Here is a 16,166-nt window from a genome sequence, read left to right on the forward strand (position 1 = left end):
AGAAAAGGGGGAAAGTAAATTTGTTGAAATTGAAGCGAGACTTACGGTAGAAGAAACCCTTTAATGAGAATTGTGTTAAAGGACGGCTAAGTGAAATTCACAGCACGGAAAGAAAGCGCAGAGATACGCAAGCAGCCCCGTTCTCTTTCCGCCCTCTTAAGCACACACGGGGAGGTCAGAAAGCCAGATCACCCCCTCCCCATCCAAAATATGGGAAAAGAGAGAAGGCTGCAACCCAAATACTTCTTGTGTCCTTGAAGCCCGATGCTCCAGGCCATTTTGAGAGTAATTTAAACCCAGGGCACCACCGAAGCCCTGCTAACCCCCTGCCTGGACCCCCTCCAGTGCTCACTGAGGAGCCGCTGGGTAACGGCACGGAGCCCTGGGAGCCGGTGTGAGAAGGGCTGGAGGGTTCAGGGGGTCAGAGGAAGAGGAGGAGGGGTCTGCCCACCGCATCCAGGCCAAGGGCAACGTGTGTGAAGGTGTGTGTTTGGGAGACGTTTAAGTGTGTGTTTGTGACAGCGAGTTTGCATTGTGTGTGTGTGTGAGAGCTGGCATGTTTGTTGGTGTGTGTATTTGTGTTTGTATGTGTGAGTGTGTGTGTGTGCCCACCAGCCTGCCTAGTCTTGGAGGCCCAGCTTTCCGGGGACCATCTGTTTCCAATTAGCAGCGTCCCGATTGGGAGAAGGCCCGTCCTGGGGCAGCTCCCGAGCCCAAGACCCGGGTGGGCCGGCTCTGGCCCCCGGTTCTGCTCCATGGGAGCCAGGCTGCCCCAGGCCAGCAGGCTCTCACAACTGGAGCAGCCACACAAAGAGCCCTCTCTCCAGCCACCAGCCTGGAGCCCAGGTCCTCCCCAGATCATAAACCTGCTTGCGAAGACATTCAGCAGTAGTTCAGCCCCACTCACAAGCATGTGCAAAGGCTGGAATTCCATTTGCTGTAAAGTTTTATTTTATTTTCCTTGGAGGGGGAGTGAGGGGGAGAGGAGTCCTGACCCAATTTGTTCTGGGGCAAAACACGGCCTCTCAGGCAGAGGCTCCACCTGTACGCGGACGCTTGCTGGTGCGGGTGAATCCACACGCGTGTCCACCTGCCTGACGCTGTACAGACGCGATGTTCACGTCTCAGGAGCACACACCGTGAAAGCCAGGCCGCTAAATGATGCTCTCAGCGAAACTGGATTTCTGATTAACCTCGTGTGGCTCACGTGCACGGTGTCTGGCATACATTAGGCACTAAATATAAACTGGTTGAACGACTAAATAAAAATTAGATTTAAAAAGTGATCTAGTACTGAGAGGAGGTTGGAAATAAGTAGTGTGTGTAAGACTCTAGACCACAAGCAAAGGCATGGGCTCAGAGACCTCTGGGTCACCCAGGGGCCTGGCCTGGAATGTTCCAGCAATATTTACCTTCCTTCAAGTTTCTTCTAACCCTCCCTGTTTCTCAAGCCTTCTTTTGAGATGGTGGGAGCCCTGTGGGTTCTAATTATAGCTGTAGACCAGAGCTGCTGTGAATGCCGCCTTTCTGCAGGACCTGGGTTTCCAGACCGGCTGCACAGAGCGGCTTATTGTCACCAGGAGGGGACGGCAGTGTCGCCGCTCAGACTCCGGAGGGCGTGCGGCCGGGCAGGCTCAGGCCCGAGACCACTCCAAGGCATGGATTTGGGTGACTTTTTGTTTGGGGTCCTTACAGTTGATGCTTTTATAACTTTGAGACAGTATCCACAGGGACTGTGTTAATGCTGATTAAGAGAAAGGCTCATTTTAATAAGAAAAGAGAAAAACCATTTGAAAGCCCCACAATTTCAGTTGTCTGGGATATAATTTCAAGTGAAGCGAGTAAGTGATTAAAACATCTGACTCCAAAACCGATCGAAGAAGGAAAGGGAATCGGCCGGGCCCTTCCCGCCTGCCGCAAACCTCGGCCAGCTTGGGTCCCGGCGCGGCGCAGCCGGGCGCTCAGGCGTTGGGGTTGGTCCTCATGAGCTCCACGTCGGCCTCCACCATCTCTCGAACCAGCTCCTGCGGGCAGGGCGTGGGTCAGGGGGAGCCCCGGCCTCCGGTCCCCGGGCCCTCCTCGCCCACCCCGGCCCCCCAGAACCCCCCACCCCCGGGGCCCCTCCCGCCCCGGAGACTCACATCAAAGGCGACCCGAGGCTTCCAGCTGAGCTTCTGCCTGGCTTTGGAGCAGTCTCCCTGCAGAAAGTCCTGCGGGCGGAACCGGGCGCACGGTCGGGCAGGCGGTGGCGGCCTCGGCCCGGTCACCCGCGGCCCCACGGCTCCTGCAGGCGCAGCTGGGCGGGTCCCCGCCGCAGCCCCGAGTCCCGCCCCGGGGACGCACTCTGAGGGCCTTGTGGGCCTCTCGGAGGAGAGGGGACGCCCCCCCCTCGCCCGCCCCCCATGGTGCTTGCTTCCCGGCTCCTCTCTCCTCCCCACTCCCAGCCAAGCCCCTTCCCCTCCCCAGCCAAGCCCCTTCCCTCCCTTCCCCCGCCCCTCCCTCTCCCCTCCCCCTCCCCCTCCCCCTCCCCCTCCCCTCCCTCTCCCCTCCCTCTCCCCTCCCCCTCCCCTCCCCCTCCCCTCCCTCTCCCCTCCCCCTCCCCTCCCCCCTCCCCTCCCCCTCCCTCCCCCCTCCCCTCCCCCTCCCTCCCCCCTCCCTCTCCCCTCCCCTCCCCCTCCCTCTCCCCTCCCCCTCCCTCTCCCCTCCCCTCCCCCTCCCTCTCCCCTCCCCTCCCCCTCCCTCTCCCCTCCCCTCCCCCTCCCTCTCCCCTCCCTCCTGACCCCTCCCTTCCCTCCCCTGCTTGCCCCAGCTCCCTCTCCCTGCTCTCACAGCTCCTCGCCCAACACCTGACCTGCAGGAACTGGCCTCTGAGCCACCCCCTCTTTACTGACCCCCACTGCCGCCCTCAGAGCTGAGGTCCAGGGTATTCTGTGGGTCCCTCCCTTCCTCGGAACTGCTAATCTAAGGGCTTCTTCTCCCCGCCCCCAGCCCCAACTCCCCCAACCCAGGGCCCCGGCTCCACTGCCCCTTCCCTGCCCCCGGTCCCACTGCAGCTCATTTGCTCAGTGGTGAGTTTCTCTCCCCAGCTGACAGGGTCTTATCAAAATATAAAAACACATAAAAGAGGACACGATGACTCAACCGGTCCCTGCTGGGCCTCCCTGGACGGGGAGGGGCTGAGAACCTCCGGGTTGCCTTGCTTGGACTGCCTGGAATGGGAACCGGGGGAGAGTGGAGAGGGCCCACCCACCCGGCCCAGCGGAGCCCCCCTGCCCACGACTGATGGATGGGAGGATGAGAAATGAGAATTTCAAGATGCTTCCAAAAAGAAAGTGAGGGCAGAAGGAGGGAGAAGAGAGAGAGGGAAGAAAAAGGAGAGAGAGGGGCTCTGAAACAGACCAGGCTGCGTGAGCACCCCACGCCCCAGGGAAGACATTCTCCCAGCCACACGGAGTACTGAAGGACAGCCTCAAACCACCACAGCGAGGAGCCTAACGGATGCTCAAGATGCAGCTGAAACGTTTCTGCCCCACGTCAGTCAACTCAGGCTCTGGAAGGTGGATCCACACAGGCAGACGCAGGGGCGGCCTGGCCCCACGTCTGCACCGTCTGCCAGCATGGCCCTTCCAGCGCCTCTCCAACACCCAGCCCCACATTCAGGCTGGACTCAAGCAAGCTCCCAAAGGGCTCCACTGAAGGGCTGCCCTGGCCTCCAGCGTTAATAAAAGTCAAACAAGTTACTTCTGCTGGCCCTGAAAGTCCATGTGCAGAGTCCTCAGGAAAAGTAGGGGCAGATATTACTGATCAGCAATTTAACACAGTGCTACATGGAGCCGGAAATAAATGCGGGAAAACGAGTGAATTTATTTTTCTCTCCTCTCCCCGAGTAAACGTGTCTAGACTTCGAGGCTACTTCTGCTGGAGAAGAGAGTCACACAAAGACACGCGTTCTGTCTGTGTCCCCAGCGGGAGCTGTAAAGCAGAGCCCCAGGCCCCACAGCGGTCAGGCTCGGCTGCGGGAGGAGGGGGCAGGCCGCCGTAGGTCCTGGTCCCGCACCTGCCACGCCGCCAGCTCTGTGAGGGTGCAGGGCCCCGAGCCCCGTGCCACTTCGCCTGGCTGCAGGAGGCTCGGGAAGGGCGCTCGGCATTGTAGCTCTGATTCCTGTATTTTTCTACAAGCAGCTCCTGATCTAAAAACAAGTAGGGAACTACAATTAAGGAAGGAGAAAAATGGCTTTCAAAAGCTCAGAAACAGACGTGCTACCGTGCAAGGGTCTCATTGAAACCAGAGACGCACCAGTAAAGCTTCCCAATGCAGTTCTGAGCCCAGCTCCCACATTCCAGCCCAGCAGCTAGCTTTCGCCTCTGCCAAGGCGCTGTCTCCCTGAAATTTAATTAGACTGAGAGATCTTGTGAAGGAAAAGGATGAGGTTCCATTAAAACAAAACGTCGGCTCTGGACGCCAGCTGCTGTGTCCGAGCCGACACCTAGACCGGCCCCTTCTAGGGAAGACAGGGACACCCGGCTTGTTTTATACTCAGCCCCTCTTGAGGGGCTTTCCTGCTTGTCTCCAGTGAGTCCGTTACAGAAAAGGTAAACAGCTGGGCCCCAAGGTTTGGGGCCCGGGCTGGGGTACACGAGGCTGGCCAGTGGGGAGGGAGTGTGGGGCCCGGGCCGGGGGCCGGCCCAGCGTCCTTCCCAGCCCAAACGCTCCCCACTCGCGTGGGAGCGGCTCTGAGGACAGGCGGGTTGCCAGCCGTGTGTCCTGCTCTCTGCTTCTCTTCTGACAGTTCAGCTCCTCCTTTATTTACAGGCTTGAAGCCTTAGTCTGACAGCAGCGGCTGGAGTTGAAGGGACGTGATGATTTTATGCACAGTTTCCCAAATGCACGCTGTGTGCTGGGTGGTCTGGCCTTCCCTTTAGAAGGGAGACAGGACCGCTCTGGGAAGAATGTGAGGCATTTCTACGTGAAGACCACGTTTCCTGAGCTCCGCTCTGGGTGTCCTCCAGTTTCCACGGCTGCTCCTTAGGTGAGCACTGCAGTTTCAGCCTGTGATTTATTCTTGTCAGATTCAATTAGGGTTGGCTGAGCGGGTCCCAGCGGCGGGGCGGCACAGACGCCCGTGTGCAGACGCCCCGGCTCTTCCGGGTCCGCAGACTCCGGGGCCACCTTCAGGGCTCGTCCTCCGACGGCCGGGTCCAGCCTGGAGGCCTAGGGCCTGAGTGCCCGTGGGCAGAGTGGCAAATCGACGCAGGTAGGAAGCATGTTTTGCTGCAGTAATTTTTCTGGCTTTCCTGGTTTCTGTCCTTGTTACAGTGAAGTGATAAAAGGCCAGGCCAGATCCTGGAAAAGTCATTAGGCCAGTTCCTGAGCCCCCAGCAGTCAGCACAGAGCTGGGAGAGCAGGCCTGCGCTGCCGGCCACCACCTCACCAGGCCGCTCTCCGCACCCGGGGGGCGTCTCTTCTCTGCCAGGATGAGGACCCACCTCCAGCGGGTGGCCTCCCTCCTTTCCCCTGTGCTCCGGTCATTATTCAGCACAGTAAGCCCTTGGCTGCCCACCCACTTCCCTGAAGATCACCCGGGGAAGCCGTCAGGCAGAGTCCATCACATACTCTCGTTTCTTTCCTCTTGCTCTTTCACTGAAGTTACATTAGGAAGATTTTTCATATGAAAGTTAACATCTATTTTATTTTCAAGTGGTGTGTCTCCTTAACAGGGCTGTCTGTAGGCTTTCCGAAGGGCATCCGTTTAGGTGGAGAAACAGCTAAGGGTGGGCGCTCTTTGGGCAGGAGGCTGTTAGACGCCACAGCGTGCAGAGGAAGGGCTGGGCTCCAGCCTGCGACTGAGAAGGGGCCCAGACAACCTGGACCACTGAGGCTGAGCCACCTTCCAGGGCCTAAGAGCCGAGCGTGGGGACCGCTCCACATTGAGCAGCTTCCTTCCACTTTGCTTAAAAAAGCAGAACTGAGGAATGGCTGCGGCTCCCAGGGAATAAAAGAATGCCACTGAATCTGGCTCCTCCTGTAACTCGATGCTAACGCCTTCCTCTCGGGGAAATGCTCCTTTTTAGAAAGACGGAACTGCTCAGGACAACAGCAACGGGCCGCGCTGGCCCAGTCCGGGCTGGAGACGTGCAGCTGGAGAGTCAGCGGGAACGAGGAAAAGGGCCAAGCAGGACCTTCCCTCAGGAAGCCCGCAGGAGAGCCTGCCTCCCGGGGGCAGGTTCAGCGCCTCCTGCTCTCCCGTCCTTAGCTGTGACCCGTCCCAGAGAGGTGGGGAGCGCAGCGCAGGGAGCTCTGCTCACCCCCAGGGCTGAAGCCTGGCCTCCCCTCTAACGACAGGGCTGATAAGAGAGGAGGAGAGGCGTCTGGTCTGCTCAGGAAGCGGCCTCAGAGGGGCAGTCCGTCAGCGGGCTGCCGTCGGGCCCTGAACAATGCTGGGCTCTCCCGCGGGGAAATCCAGTCCTCAGCACCGCCCTGCCACCTCTGACCCTGGAGATACAGGGCGGCCGGTGGGGCAGAGAGAGCGGCCGCCCAGAGACACCGGCACCTCTGCTGGGGACTGCGGGCGGGGCCTCGGGACAGGCAGTCCCAGCCCCAGGGCTGGGGGGGGGGGGAGGCGGCGCCTGAGCGGGTCCCCAGGAAGCTTCCAGGGTGGGAACCAGGATTTGTCGTTTGGAATGAGCTCCTGAGAGCTACCAAACCCAGGCCTGCAAGGCTACCTCCAGGTGCACCCCAGACATGGGTGAAGACATCTACCCAGCACGCAGAGATTTCTGGAAAAATGAATGAGAACAGGGACTTCCTGACACGTCCACTTCTAAATTTGTAAATAAAGCCTCTGGTGGTAAACAGAAAAAGTATTCGCTTTATAAATGGAGAACCCAATTAACAGCATTTATAGTGCAGCCTACGTAGAGATGTCTATTTTCGTTTGTATTTTGAAGATGCAGTTAGCAGAAAGAGAAACGTGGTTAGGACGGAGGGGAGAGGCCGACAGACGATTGTTACAGGGGAATACGGGATGAAACACACCAAGTTCCTTTGAAACAGAGCTTGAGCAAATGTAGAGAAAGTCCTTTCAGGCTGAGGTGAGGAGGGGGGCCCTCTCCTCATGGAGTGGACACATGCCCGGTACCCAGGGTGGCTTCTGTCCCCGATGCCAGCCCCGGGCGCCCCCTCACAGTCGCATGCCTTCCCAGGGCAGAGGAGTGGGCCCCAGAGAGGCCAGCCCACCCGCCTCCGGGCCTGGCTCACCCAGGCTCAGCCTGTGCCCGGTTTCTCTCCTATTTTCAGCTGTGCTGGTCCTCGCTGGGGTGCAGGGCCTGCCCTCTAACTGTGGTGGAGGCATCCCCTGGCGCAGAGCATGGGCTCCATTGTGGCGTGCAGGCTTAGCTGCTCTGTGACACGTGGCGGGATCTCCCCGACCCGGGGATTGAACCCACACCTCCTGCTTCGGCAGGAGGCCCCTCTACCACCGCGCCCCCAGGGAAGCCCCTGAACCCACTTTCTGGAAGCTGTGCCCAGAAGCTGTCTGCGCCCAGGTTGCTCTGAAAGCGCTGGTGAGGTGGGGTGAGCATGGCCGCGCAAGCCCTGGCGAGGTGCCTCCTCCCCGCCCCGGGCCCGCTCCCTTCTCTGTTGGCTGTCCTCCGGGATCCGAGGTGCTACCAGGGCTGACAGCCCCAGCAGAGCTCGGTCAGTCCTGCCGTGGGAGCCTCTGGACCCTGACGCCCTCCCTGACGATCACTCTGAGCGGCGGAGGTGGGGCCGCTGGAGGTGGCAACATAGGGCTGGTTCACGAGAGGGAGATAAGATTGTCGGTGAGCTCAGCACATCCCAGGCTTCAAAGCCAGCAGCGTCTTTGTCGGAAATGACTGGTTACTGTTAATAACCGGGTCGAGGGTGTGAAGATTACCCAGGCTGGTAGGAGGTGACACAAAGCCCGCAGAAAGGAGATAAAGCGCCTTTAAGTGGACGATTAGAGGGGCTGTGGCGCTGTTGGCTGGTGGCCCCTGGAGCACGCGGCTGGTCGGCTCTGCCTCCGCCATTGAGGCCCTTCTACCCTCCGAGTGCCGCACGTACACAAGCCAATTAAACCTTGAGACGATCAAAACGCAACTCAGGAGATCCTGGATCTGCTTCAGGAGGCCCCTTTCCTGGGCACGGAAGCACCTGACAAGCACCCGGGGGTCGAAGGCTGGCTCTGTGTTCTGACGCAGGGTTGGGGCACCCCTCAGCAAGCAGGCCGAGGCCGGCCACCAGGGACCCGCACCCGCAGAGGAAGGCCGTTTCCTTCCCTGTTGTGAGGGGACCTACTGGGCCCTAGACACCCGCCCCCTCCACGCCCCCGATCAGCACTAACACATATGGGCTTCTCAGGTGGCGCGAGGGGGAAAGAAGCTGCCTGCTGTTGCAGGAGGCATGAGAGAGATGGGTTTGATCCCTGGGCCTGGAAGGTCCCCTGGAGGAGGGCGTGGCAACCCACTCCAGGATTCCTGCCTGGTGGGCAACAGTCCATGGGGTCGCAAAGAATCAGCCACGACTTAGCACCTGAGCACAGCACGGCATTAATGAATATTGTGGACACAGGGGTGCACCTAGAACACGGATAGGAGGTTCTTCCTTTGGGTTTTCTCAATCCGAAGAGCACATCAACCTACTCGATTTCAAGGAACCCCGCTCACGTAACCCTCCCGCCCCCTCCTTCTCACCCCCAGCAGAAACGGCATGGCACTCAGGCCAGGGTGTGTTCCCTCGATGGCTTCCGAAGAAATGCTGGGCCTCGCCCAGCCACGGACCACATCCACACTCCTGCTTTTCGGCTGTTTCTCTGGGGAGTCTCTTAGTTGAGGAGAGCTTAGGACAACTGCTCCGACGCTTGTTAGTAAGGTTTCTGAGAGGCGTGGTGGAAGGCGTGCATGGGGACGGACGTCGGGTCTCCGGCTGCCCGTTCCTTTGCTTTCCCGGCAGCGGCAGGTTTACCAGTTGAGAGGCAGCCACGCTGCCCAGTTACCTGCGGTCTCTCCTTTTCTGTCTTTTTAAGAGAAATAGAAGCCCTCCCCAAACACGGCCACAGAGACGCTTAAACCCGACAACTTGACGAGCGTCATGAAGGCCCCTGGGGGTCGGGCACTGGACCGGAAGATGCAGGGCCCTCAGCAGGATGAGCCCGTCCAGAAAACATGGCAAGAATGTGCTCTGTGGACAGTCGTCTGAGGGGCAGAGCGCTCTGAGCAACACTGACGAAGCTGAACAGCAGGACCAACAGCGTGCTGTGGTGCCAGGTGACCAGATGGCCAGAATCACGCTCACGGTCCACTGCGTGGGAGGTTCTGTCCCAGCAACGGAACTGGAGGTGCTGGGAACGCCACCGAGGGCCGGCGGTGGGCGGGGAGGGCGGCGGTACAGAAGGTGTGCGCTCGCCAAAGCGCCGGTCCGCCCCCTTCGGATCTGTGCATTTTGCCGCACACACCTTGTATCTCAAGAGTGAAAGCTCCTCAGACCTGACTGCGCACAAACCCCTGGGGAGACCCGGCTGCCTCTGCGGCTCAGCCTCGGAGCCGTGTGGCCCTGGGGGAGTCCCTCAACATCCCTGAGCCTCAGGGTTTCAGTCTGTGAAGCGGGGAGAACACCGCCCGCCAGGCGAGGCTGCGCAAGGGTCAGGATCCTGGGTGGCCACAGCTCACGAAAGCAGCAGGCCGCCTGTCAGCACCTCGGCGGGGACGGCGGTGCTCCCAGCCTCCCGCGGTGGCGTCAGGGGTGGCGCTGCCGCCCTCGAGCTTGTCTCACGGCTTTGCTTCTATACATCTGTCACTTTGACGTGCATCCCAACCAAACTTCTATCTTTAGATCATAATGTGTGAATGATGGTAACCGATTTTATATTTAATTCCCCCCAATTATTGTAACCATCTCACACGCTGTTGGCTGTTCCCAAACCTTTACTGTCTCGGACGCTGGGGGCGCAGCAGTGGTCATGAGGAAGCCTTGTCCTGAGCTTCGGGGTCAGCAGGAGGGCCAGTCAAGGGGGCGGGATGTGTGAGTAAGCCATGGGGGGCGCAGGGCAGAGGCCTAGGAGGAGGGGGGCTTGAAGAACAGTGGGGGCTCCTTCTTGGAGTGGTGATGTTCTCAGTGATTTGATGAAGAGAGAAGCACACACAGAGCCCTTGGGTCTCGGGGTCAGAGAGACGGCCCCAGAGTCTGCACAGCGTGTCCGGGGGGCAGAGCACAGAGGAGCTGGCGACACCCTGGCCTCTGGGGAGCTCCCACCGTGGGGCCCAGGCCCTCAGAAGCAAAGCCGCGTGGCCATGTGGGGCATTCAGTGGTCCCTGAAGGTCCCTTAGAGGGCGTGCAGGCCAGCGGCCAGTTATGAACTGGCCGCCTCAGCGTGCTGTAGTTTCAAAGTCCGCTTTTCTGATGCCCAAGTGATTTTTGGAAGTGAGTATGGGGTTGACTTCTGGCTGTCTCACAAGGGTGAGTGAGCTCTTCTCCCCTGGAGACTCCCACCACCCTCTCCTTCCCTCTTAACGTCTGCCAGTGTCTGCTGTGCTTGCGTCTCTCAGCCTGGGGACATCTGGCCACTCTTAGGGGCCGAGGTCTGGACAACCGCCCTGCAGAGTCAGGACTGTGCCCCATGGGTGGGCAGCTCACATCACCTCCCGGGCCTGCCGGGCAGAGGGCAGGGCCCAGCACTGCGCCAGCACCCGCTGTGGGGGTGAGGAAGGAAGGGCTGACCCTCCCCTGGCCCAGCGAGGACACAGTGGCCCTCTCCTGGACCAGGGGCCCCTCTTCTGCCAGAAGCTCTTGAGAGGAGGGGACACAGCACCGCGACCTGCTCGAGTTTGACCGTTTTTGCCCCAGCTCTCTGTGAGGGTGTGATGTAAAGCTCCGCCGGCCGGCTCCACTTCAAGATTTGTGGCCTTGATCAGCCTCCAGCGGAGTTCAGAGTTTTGCGCTCCTCGGGGCGCCGGGGGCTCTAAGCACAAGCTTGCTGGTTTCTCCGACCTCACCGGGAGCGGCAGGAGAGTGGGGAGGCGGGGGGACGGTGGGCACACAGATGACCGGAGACGGTGGCGGCCGGGCCTGGGGGGCGTGCTGAGGATGCTGGGTGGAGGGAGGCGGTGGACATGACCCGCTCCCAGGGGAGGGCAGACAGAAGACTCGCCAGGGACGGGGTGGAGGTGGGGGTGGGATTCGGGGAGAACACCCGTGGGGGCCACTCCAGCGAGCGCTTTCCACTGCTTTCAGAGCTGGCATGTGAGCCCAGGGTGCTACCAGTGAAGTTCCAGAGTCGCGCTTTATCGGTACGCCCTGACTTCAGATAGCGCCTCTTTTTCAAGGACACGTCTCCTTTTCATGACGACACAGAGGCTCTTCCATAAGACGGCTTTTGCAAAATCACCTGCGATCGCCTCTGTGGCTCCAAGGGACACACTGGCTTGTTCTGAGTCTTGACTTGACGCCAGACTCTGGGTGGAGGAGGGCTGGTTCACCCCAGGAGGGAGGCAGGCCCGCAGCACCATCCACGCCCCACCGGCAGGCAGCCTCGCTGTGCCCAGCCCAAGCGCGCAGAGGGTTAAGCCAGCGGCGTCCACGCATCCGGCCGACACGTCCTCTCAGCCTGCGGCTACAGCAGGAGGAAGGGGGGGGGACCTTTCACATGACATCATAAAAGCCTGATTTATCGCCAGCTACCAAACATCTAGAAACTCATAACATCCTTTCAGGAAAACGCAGTGGAAAATACTCAGGCTGACTTTGATGGAAGCTTTGGAGGCAATTCCAAGTGTGGCTGGCTATCCTGCAATCCCGGCAGAGGCTGTTTGCAGCCAGAGTGTCTGTCGCCGCTGAGGCTGGGGTCCGAGCTGCGTGCCACCCGCGGCCGAGAGAAAACAGGAGCCTGTGTCGCCCTCTGCCAGCTTCCCTGAGTGCTTCAGTGCCTGTGAGAGTCATTTAGAAATGCCAGCTGTGCCCACACAGGAGAAATCGCGGATCACAGGGCGGTGGGCACCACCTGGGTCACGTGACCCCACAGGCCCCTCCCGGGACCCCGCTGTGCACAGAATCATGTTCCCAGAGTGTGCACCCCGTCTAAGACGAGCCGTCATCCTCAGTAACCAAGGGGCCAAGAGGTGCTCGGAAGCGTCCAGGAAGCCAGGGGCCGGCCTCCTCCTGCACGAATGTCCGACCTCCGAGTGTTGCTCCTGTGCACTAACTGGGTCAGATCTCCGGGCAGGAGCCGCATCTCCTCTGACGTGTCTGCAAACAGACCTGGGGGCAGAGGCGGGCGAGAGCCTCTCGGGGGCTGGGGTGGTGGTCCAGGACTCCGGCCACAGCAAGCCCACACCACCTGTCGGCACAGACCGCGGCCCGCCTTGGCCCAGCGATGCCTCCTCTGAAGGTCCTGAGTCTCTGGGGTTTGGGAGGACAGACGGGGGGGCTCTGCTCTCGCCGGTTTTGCTGCTTCCCCCCGAGTGTAGCTCGGACTCTTCTCAGGATCATGGGCGACTGAGCGGGACCATGAAGAGGTTCCCCGGAGGCTGGGGCCCCGTGCGGCCTCGGACAGGAGAGGTCAGAGGTGCTCAGCCTGGCTCTGAGCTGTCAGCCTGCAGAGGGGCCTCTGGGCAAGTGGAGCTGCCCTGACTCACCACTGCCAGTGACCTCCCCCTACCCAGCTTGAGTTCCTGACCGAAAAGTGCTGCCCGACCCCCCAGGGCCGGCAGAGGAAGGTCGGGCGGGCGCGGGGCTGGCCTCGCTTGCAGAGCTGGGGCAGGAAACTCCCAGCTTGGGCTGCTCGCAGGGGGTCGGAGCGGCACTGGGGCCCCTCCGTCTGTGTGGGCGGGAACACAGGCAGCTTCGAGCCGGCGTCCCGGGGGGTGAAGGGCCTGGGGTGGGAACACCCCTGCGGCTGAGGCTCAGCGGTAGACACGGGGCGCACGGAGTGGCCGGGACGCTGGCACGCAAGCCAGCACCTGGGGTCACTCATGGGGTTGCTGGTGGGGACCATCAGGGGTGGGGGGGTCAGGGGACCGGCAGGGCTCTGCAGCTGGGGTGTCAGGGCTGAGTCCTGAAGATCAGCTGTCCCACTTCAGGCCGCGGAGGGCAGGGCAAGCCCTCCCCCTTAGAGGGCTCAGCTCTCCATCCGGACCTACCCCACCCACCCTGAGCACCAGGACGCGCCCCCACAGAACCCTGGGAGTGTGGGGCTGCAGCGCCTTTGGCCTCCCCCAGGGAAAGGCAGTCTGTCCGTCCCAGCCCCGACCGCAGCCTTGAATGAGTGCTGCCCCCAGCGACTGCCCAGGGGAAGCTGCCTGCAAGACTGACCCCACTCGCCCCTGACTTGATGAGAACAGGCCCGGAGCGCTGAAATGCAGGCGACGGCTCGGGGCTGGTCACCTCTCCTGGTAGGTTTTCCCAGGATTGTTCTTTAGAAGGGACGACCTAAGCGGTGCTTGTTCCGAGGGGACCCTCACGTCTCTACCCTCCCGCGCATCACGGCGCCCACCCTGAGCGCGGAAGACCTCTCTCTGCGGCGTGGGGCTTCTGAGCGGCTCACGTGTTCAGGCTGACTGCTGAGCAGCGCACAGCACTGGGAGGTGCTATGGGTTGTCTTGTGTTTCTGTGCAGAGCTGCTCCGTGAGGTACAGTCTAACCTTGCAGCCAGCGGCACCACGGTACTGACTTTATACGGGAGAAATCCACAGCAAGCATCAGCTCTGATAACCCGCGTGCCTTGCTGTTACAGTGAAGTTTTGGACACCTGGTAAGAAAATACAGTTGGATTTTCCTTGATCCTTTATTGCCTCCTCAGTGAAAATGCAAAGCTGTTGCACAGAGAATCATCAGAACCTTTAGTTTGGTAATACTTTAATTCATGGGTCATTGAGCTAATTACCACTCCCAAATGATAAAACACCGTAACTATTAACAATTTTAAATGAAAGTGTTTTCGTAAAGCAGCTGCATTTTATAGGCCTATGTGTAGACAGATTGCAGAACACACTGGCTGCTGCCTCTGTGCTGAATTTCCCTGCTGAGGGAGGACCTAAGACATGGACCGTCTTCTCAGAGTTCTCCTAATTCACTGCTCTAAATTCACGGCTAAAGGCTGTAAAGGCAACACTGTACAAAATCAGAAATAAAGAGATCGTGCCCTAACTTTAAGGCATCCTTTTAAAATCTCGAAATGTAATTACAATTCTTGCTTCAAGTGTCAGCTTTTAGTCCTGTCTATGACACGTGCAGGGGCTGGTCACCTCTCCTCACAGGTTACAGGGCTGGGCCCCCCGGCGCGGGAGGCGTGCACCCTCAGCCCCAGAGTCAGGACCCCATGCCCCCTCAGGAGCAAGGGCAGGAGAGAAGCGCACGCTCCTCGGGGCTTGCAGCCTCGTCCTCTGACTCAGCTCAGCCCGGGTCCCAAGGACACGCCATTCGCTTCCCAATAGATGGGAGAACTCAGTTTCAGAGGTCAGCTCAGGGGTCAGAATATCTGATGACATCTCAGCCTCTAAATGTAACATGCTAGGCCAGCAGCATCAGACACTCCAGGAGCACCGTTAACACCGCGTTTCGGCCTTCCTAATAAGATGGCCCTTCAACTACGATCCTGGAGGAATGACTCCTGACCTGCACCACGACGCCAGGCTGCCCCAGAGCAGGTGCGGCTGCCCGGGGCTCCTGCCCTTCTCCACACCTCCCCGAGAGGCCGGAGGATGTCTCCTGCCCTGTCAGGCCGGGGATCCAGACCCAGGGAGAGCCTCAGCCAGGGCCGCAGACCCACAGGAGTCTTCCCAACCACCTCTTCCTTAGACTGAAAGCAAGTTTCTCGTATCCTTCCTATAAAGACATTTATGTTGCTTCAAAGATGGCCCTGAGATGTCACGGTCCTGATGGCTTTTTAAGAAAATAGCTCTAAGCCGTCTTGTTTCTTTACGCGGGTTTTCTAAGAGTTTTCCCAGCTCATCTTTCAGAGAGCCCTCAAAAGCCTTAAAGCAGGAACCGGCATTCTGGCCAGTCTCCTGGCCTGGGACCCTGCCCCACCTTAAGGGAAGGGTCCTCATCTGGTGCTGGCTCTTCAGTGGCCCCCCAGGCCCCAGGGTCCTTGGGGGTGCGGAGAGGACTGAGGCTGAGGGATCCGCCCCGACCCATGCTGCAGACTCCGGGGTCGCCCACATGACGAGCTGCTCCCCAGCGTCCCTCCGAGGACACCTCCCGAGCCGAGGACACGCCCAGTGACACACTCCTGTCTCTTCCTATAAACGGAAGAGGCCCTTGGAAACGCTGACCCTTCCCGGTGCCCCCAGGACATGGGCGCTGTGCCCCCGCCATCGTGACCAGGCAGACCCAGGACTGCTCTGGAGACCCCAACACAGCCCTGGCATTTCACCTACCAAGTCAGATAACACACGAGTGGAGGAAAACGCTCACCAGACTCACCGTCTCTTAAAGAGATGCCTTAAAGAGCTGCCACAGTCTTGTCAGGATGGAAGACAGGACGCGTGAACGGAACAGGAAAACACCCAGTGGGGGACGTGCCCTCCGGGGAGCATGGTCTCTGGAGAGCATGCCCTCCGGGGCAGGGCCAGGTCGGCGGGTGGGGGTGGGTGGGTGGGTGGGCAGGAGGGTGGGCCCGAAGCCGCTGGCCTGGCCTCTGTGGGTGAAATCCAGGCCCAGCCCCTCGGGGCTCCCCTGGGAGGGGGTCTGAGTGGCACTGGCCGTGCTGGGCTCCTCCGTCCAGTGGGAGTGGCTGCCCCAAGCCTGTCCCCGCACGCCAGTGGCCCACATCACCCTGGCCTGTTCCCGCTGCATCTGTGCTCACCCCTGTCCTGTAGAGGAGGATGCCTGGTGACAGGCCCAGGACACCAGGCTGATGGGGGCTCCTGAGCACGGCCACCCCTGCTGCCCGCGCGACCCCGCCGGCATTTCCAGTCCAAGCAGGCGAGGGCCCGACAGGCAGAGAGATGGCCTCCTGAAGGCCCCTCTGAGGAGCTCCGGGGGCTCCACCCCTGGGCCCTGGGTCCCCGTGGCTCCCCCCGGGCGCAGGGGCCTCCGCCTCTGCCCATGCCAGCCAAGGGCACACACTCGGGCCTTCAGTTAGGGCCACAGGCCTGACTCAGCACCCACGATTCCGGGGGGACCTCTGGGGCCTGCTGGTTAGCCTTCAGCG

At 60.4% G+C, this 16,166-nt stretch overlaps 1 protein-coding gene across 1 annotated transcript in view; it reads right to left on the bottom strand.

Moving 5' to 3' along the window:
- Positions 1 to 965: 965 nt before the first annotated feature.
- The window catches only part of GMDS (GDP-mannose 4,6-dehydratase), a 421,085-nt gene continuing 405,884 nt past the window's right edge, over positions 966 to 16,166 (bottom strand). The window contains exons 10-11 of the mRNA XM_052648543.1: positions 2,142 to 2,210; positions 966 to 2,024 (exon numbers count right to left, since the gene is read on the bottom strand). Of these exons, the coding sequence (XP_052504503.1) occupies positions 1,962 to 2,024; positions 2,142 to 2,210 (132 nt within the window). The 3' untranslated portion in view covers positions 966 to 1,961. The remainder of the gene's footprint in view (positions 2,025 to 2,141; positions 2,211 to 16,166) is intronic.

This window comes from Budorcas taxicolor, chromosome 11, assembly GCF_023091745.1.
Source record: "Budorcas taxicolor isolate Tak-1 chromosome 11, Takin1.1, whole genome shotgun sequence".
NCBI lineage: Eukaryota > Metazoa > Chordata > Mammalia > Artiodactyla > Bovidae > Budorcas > Budorcas taxicolor.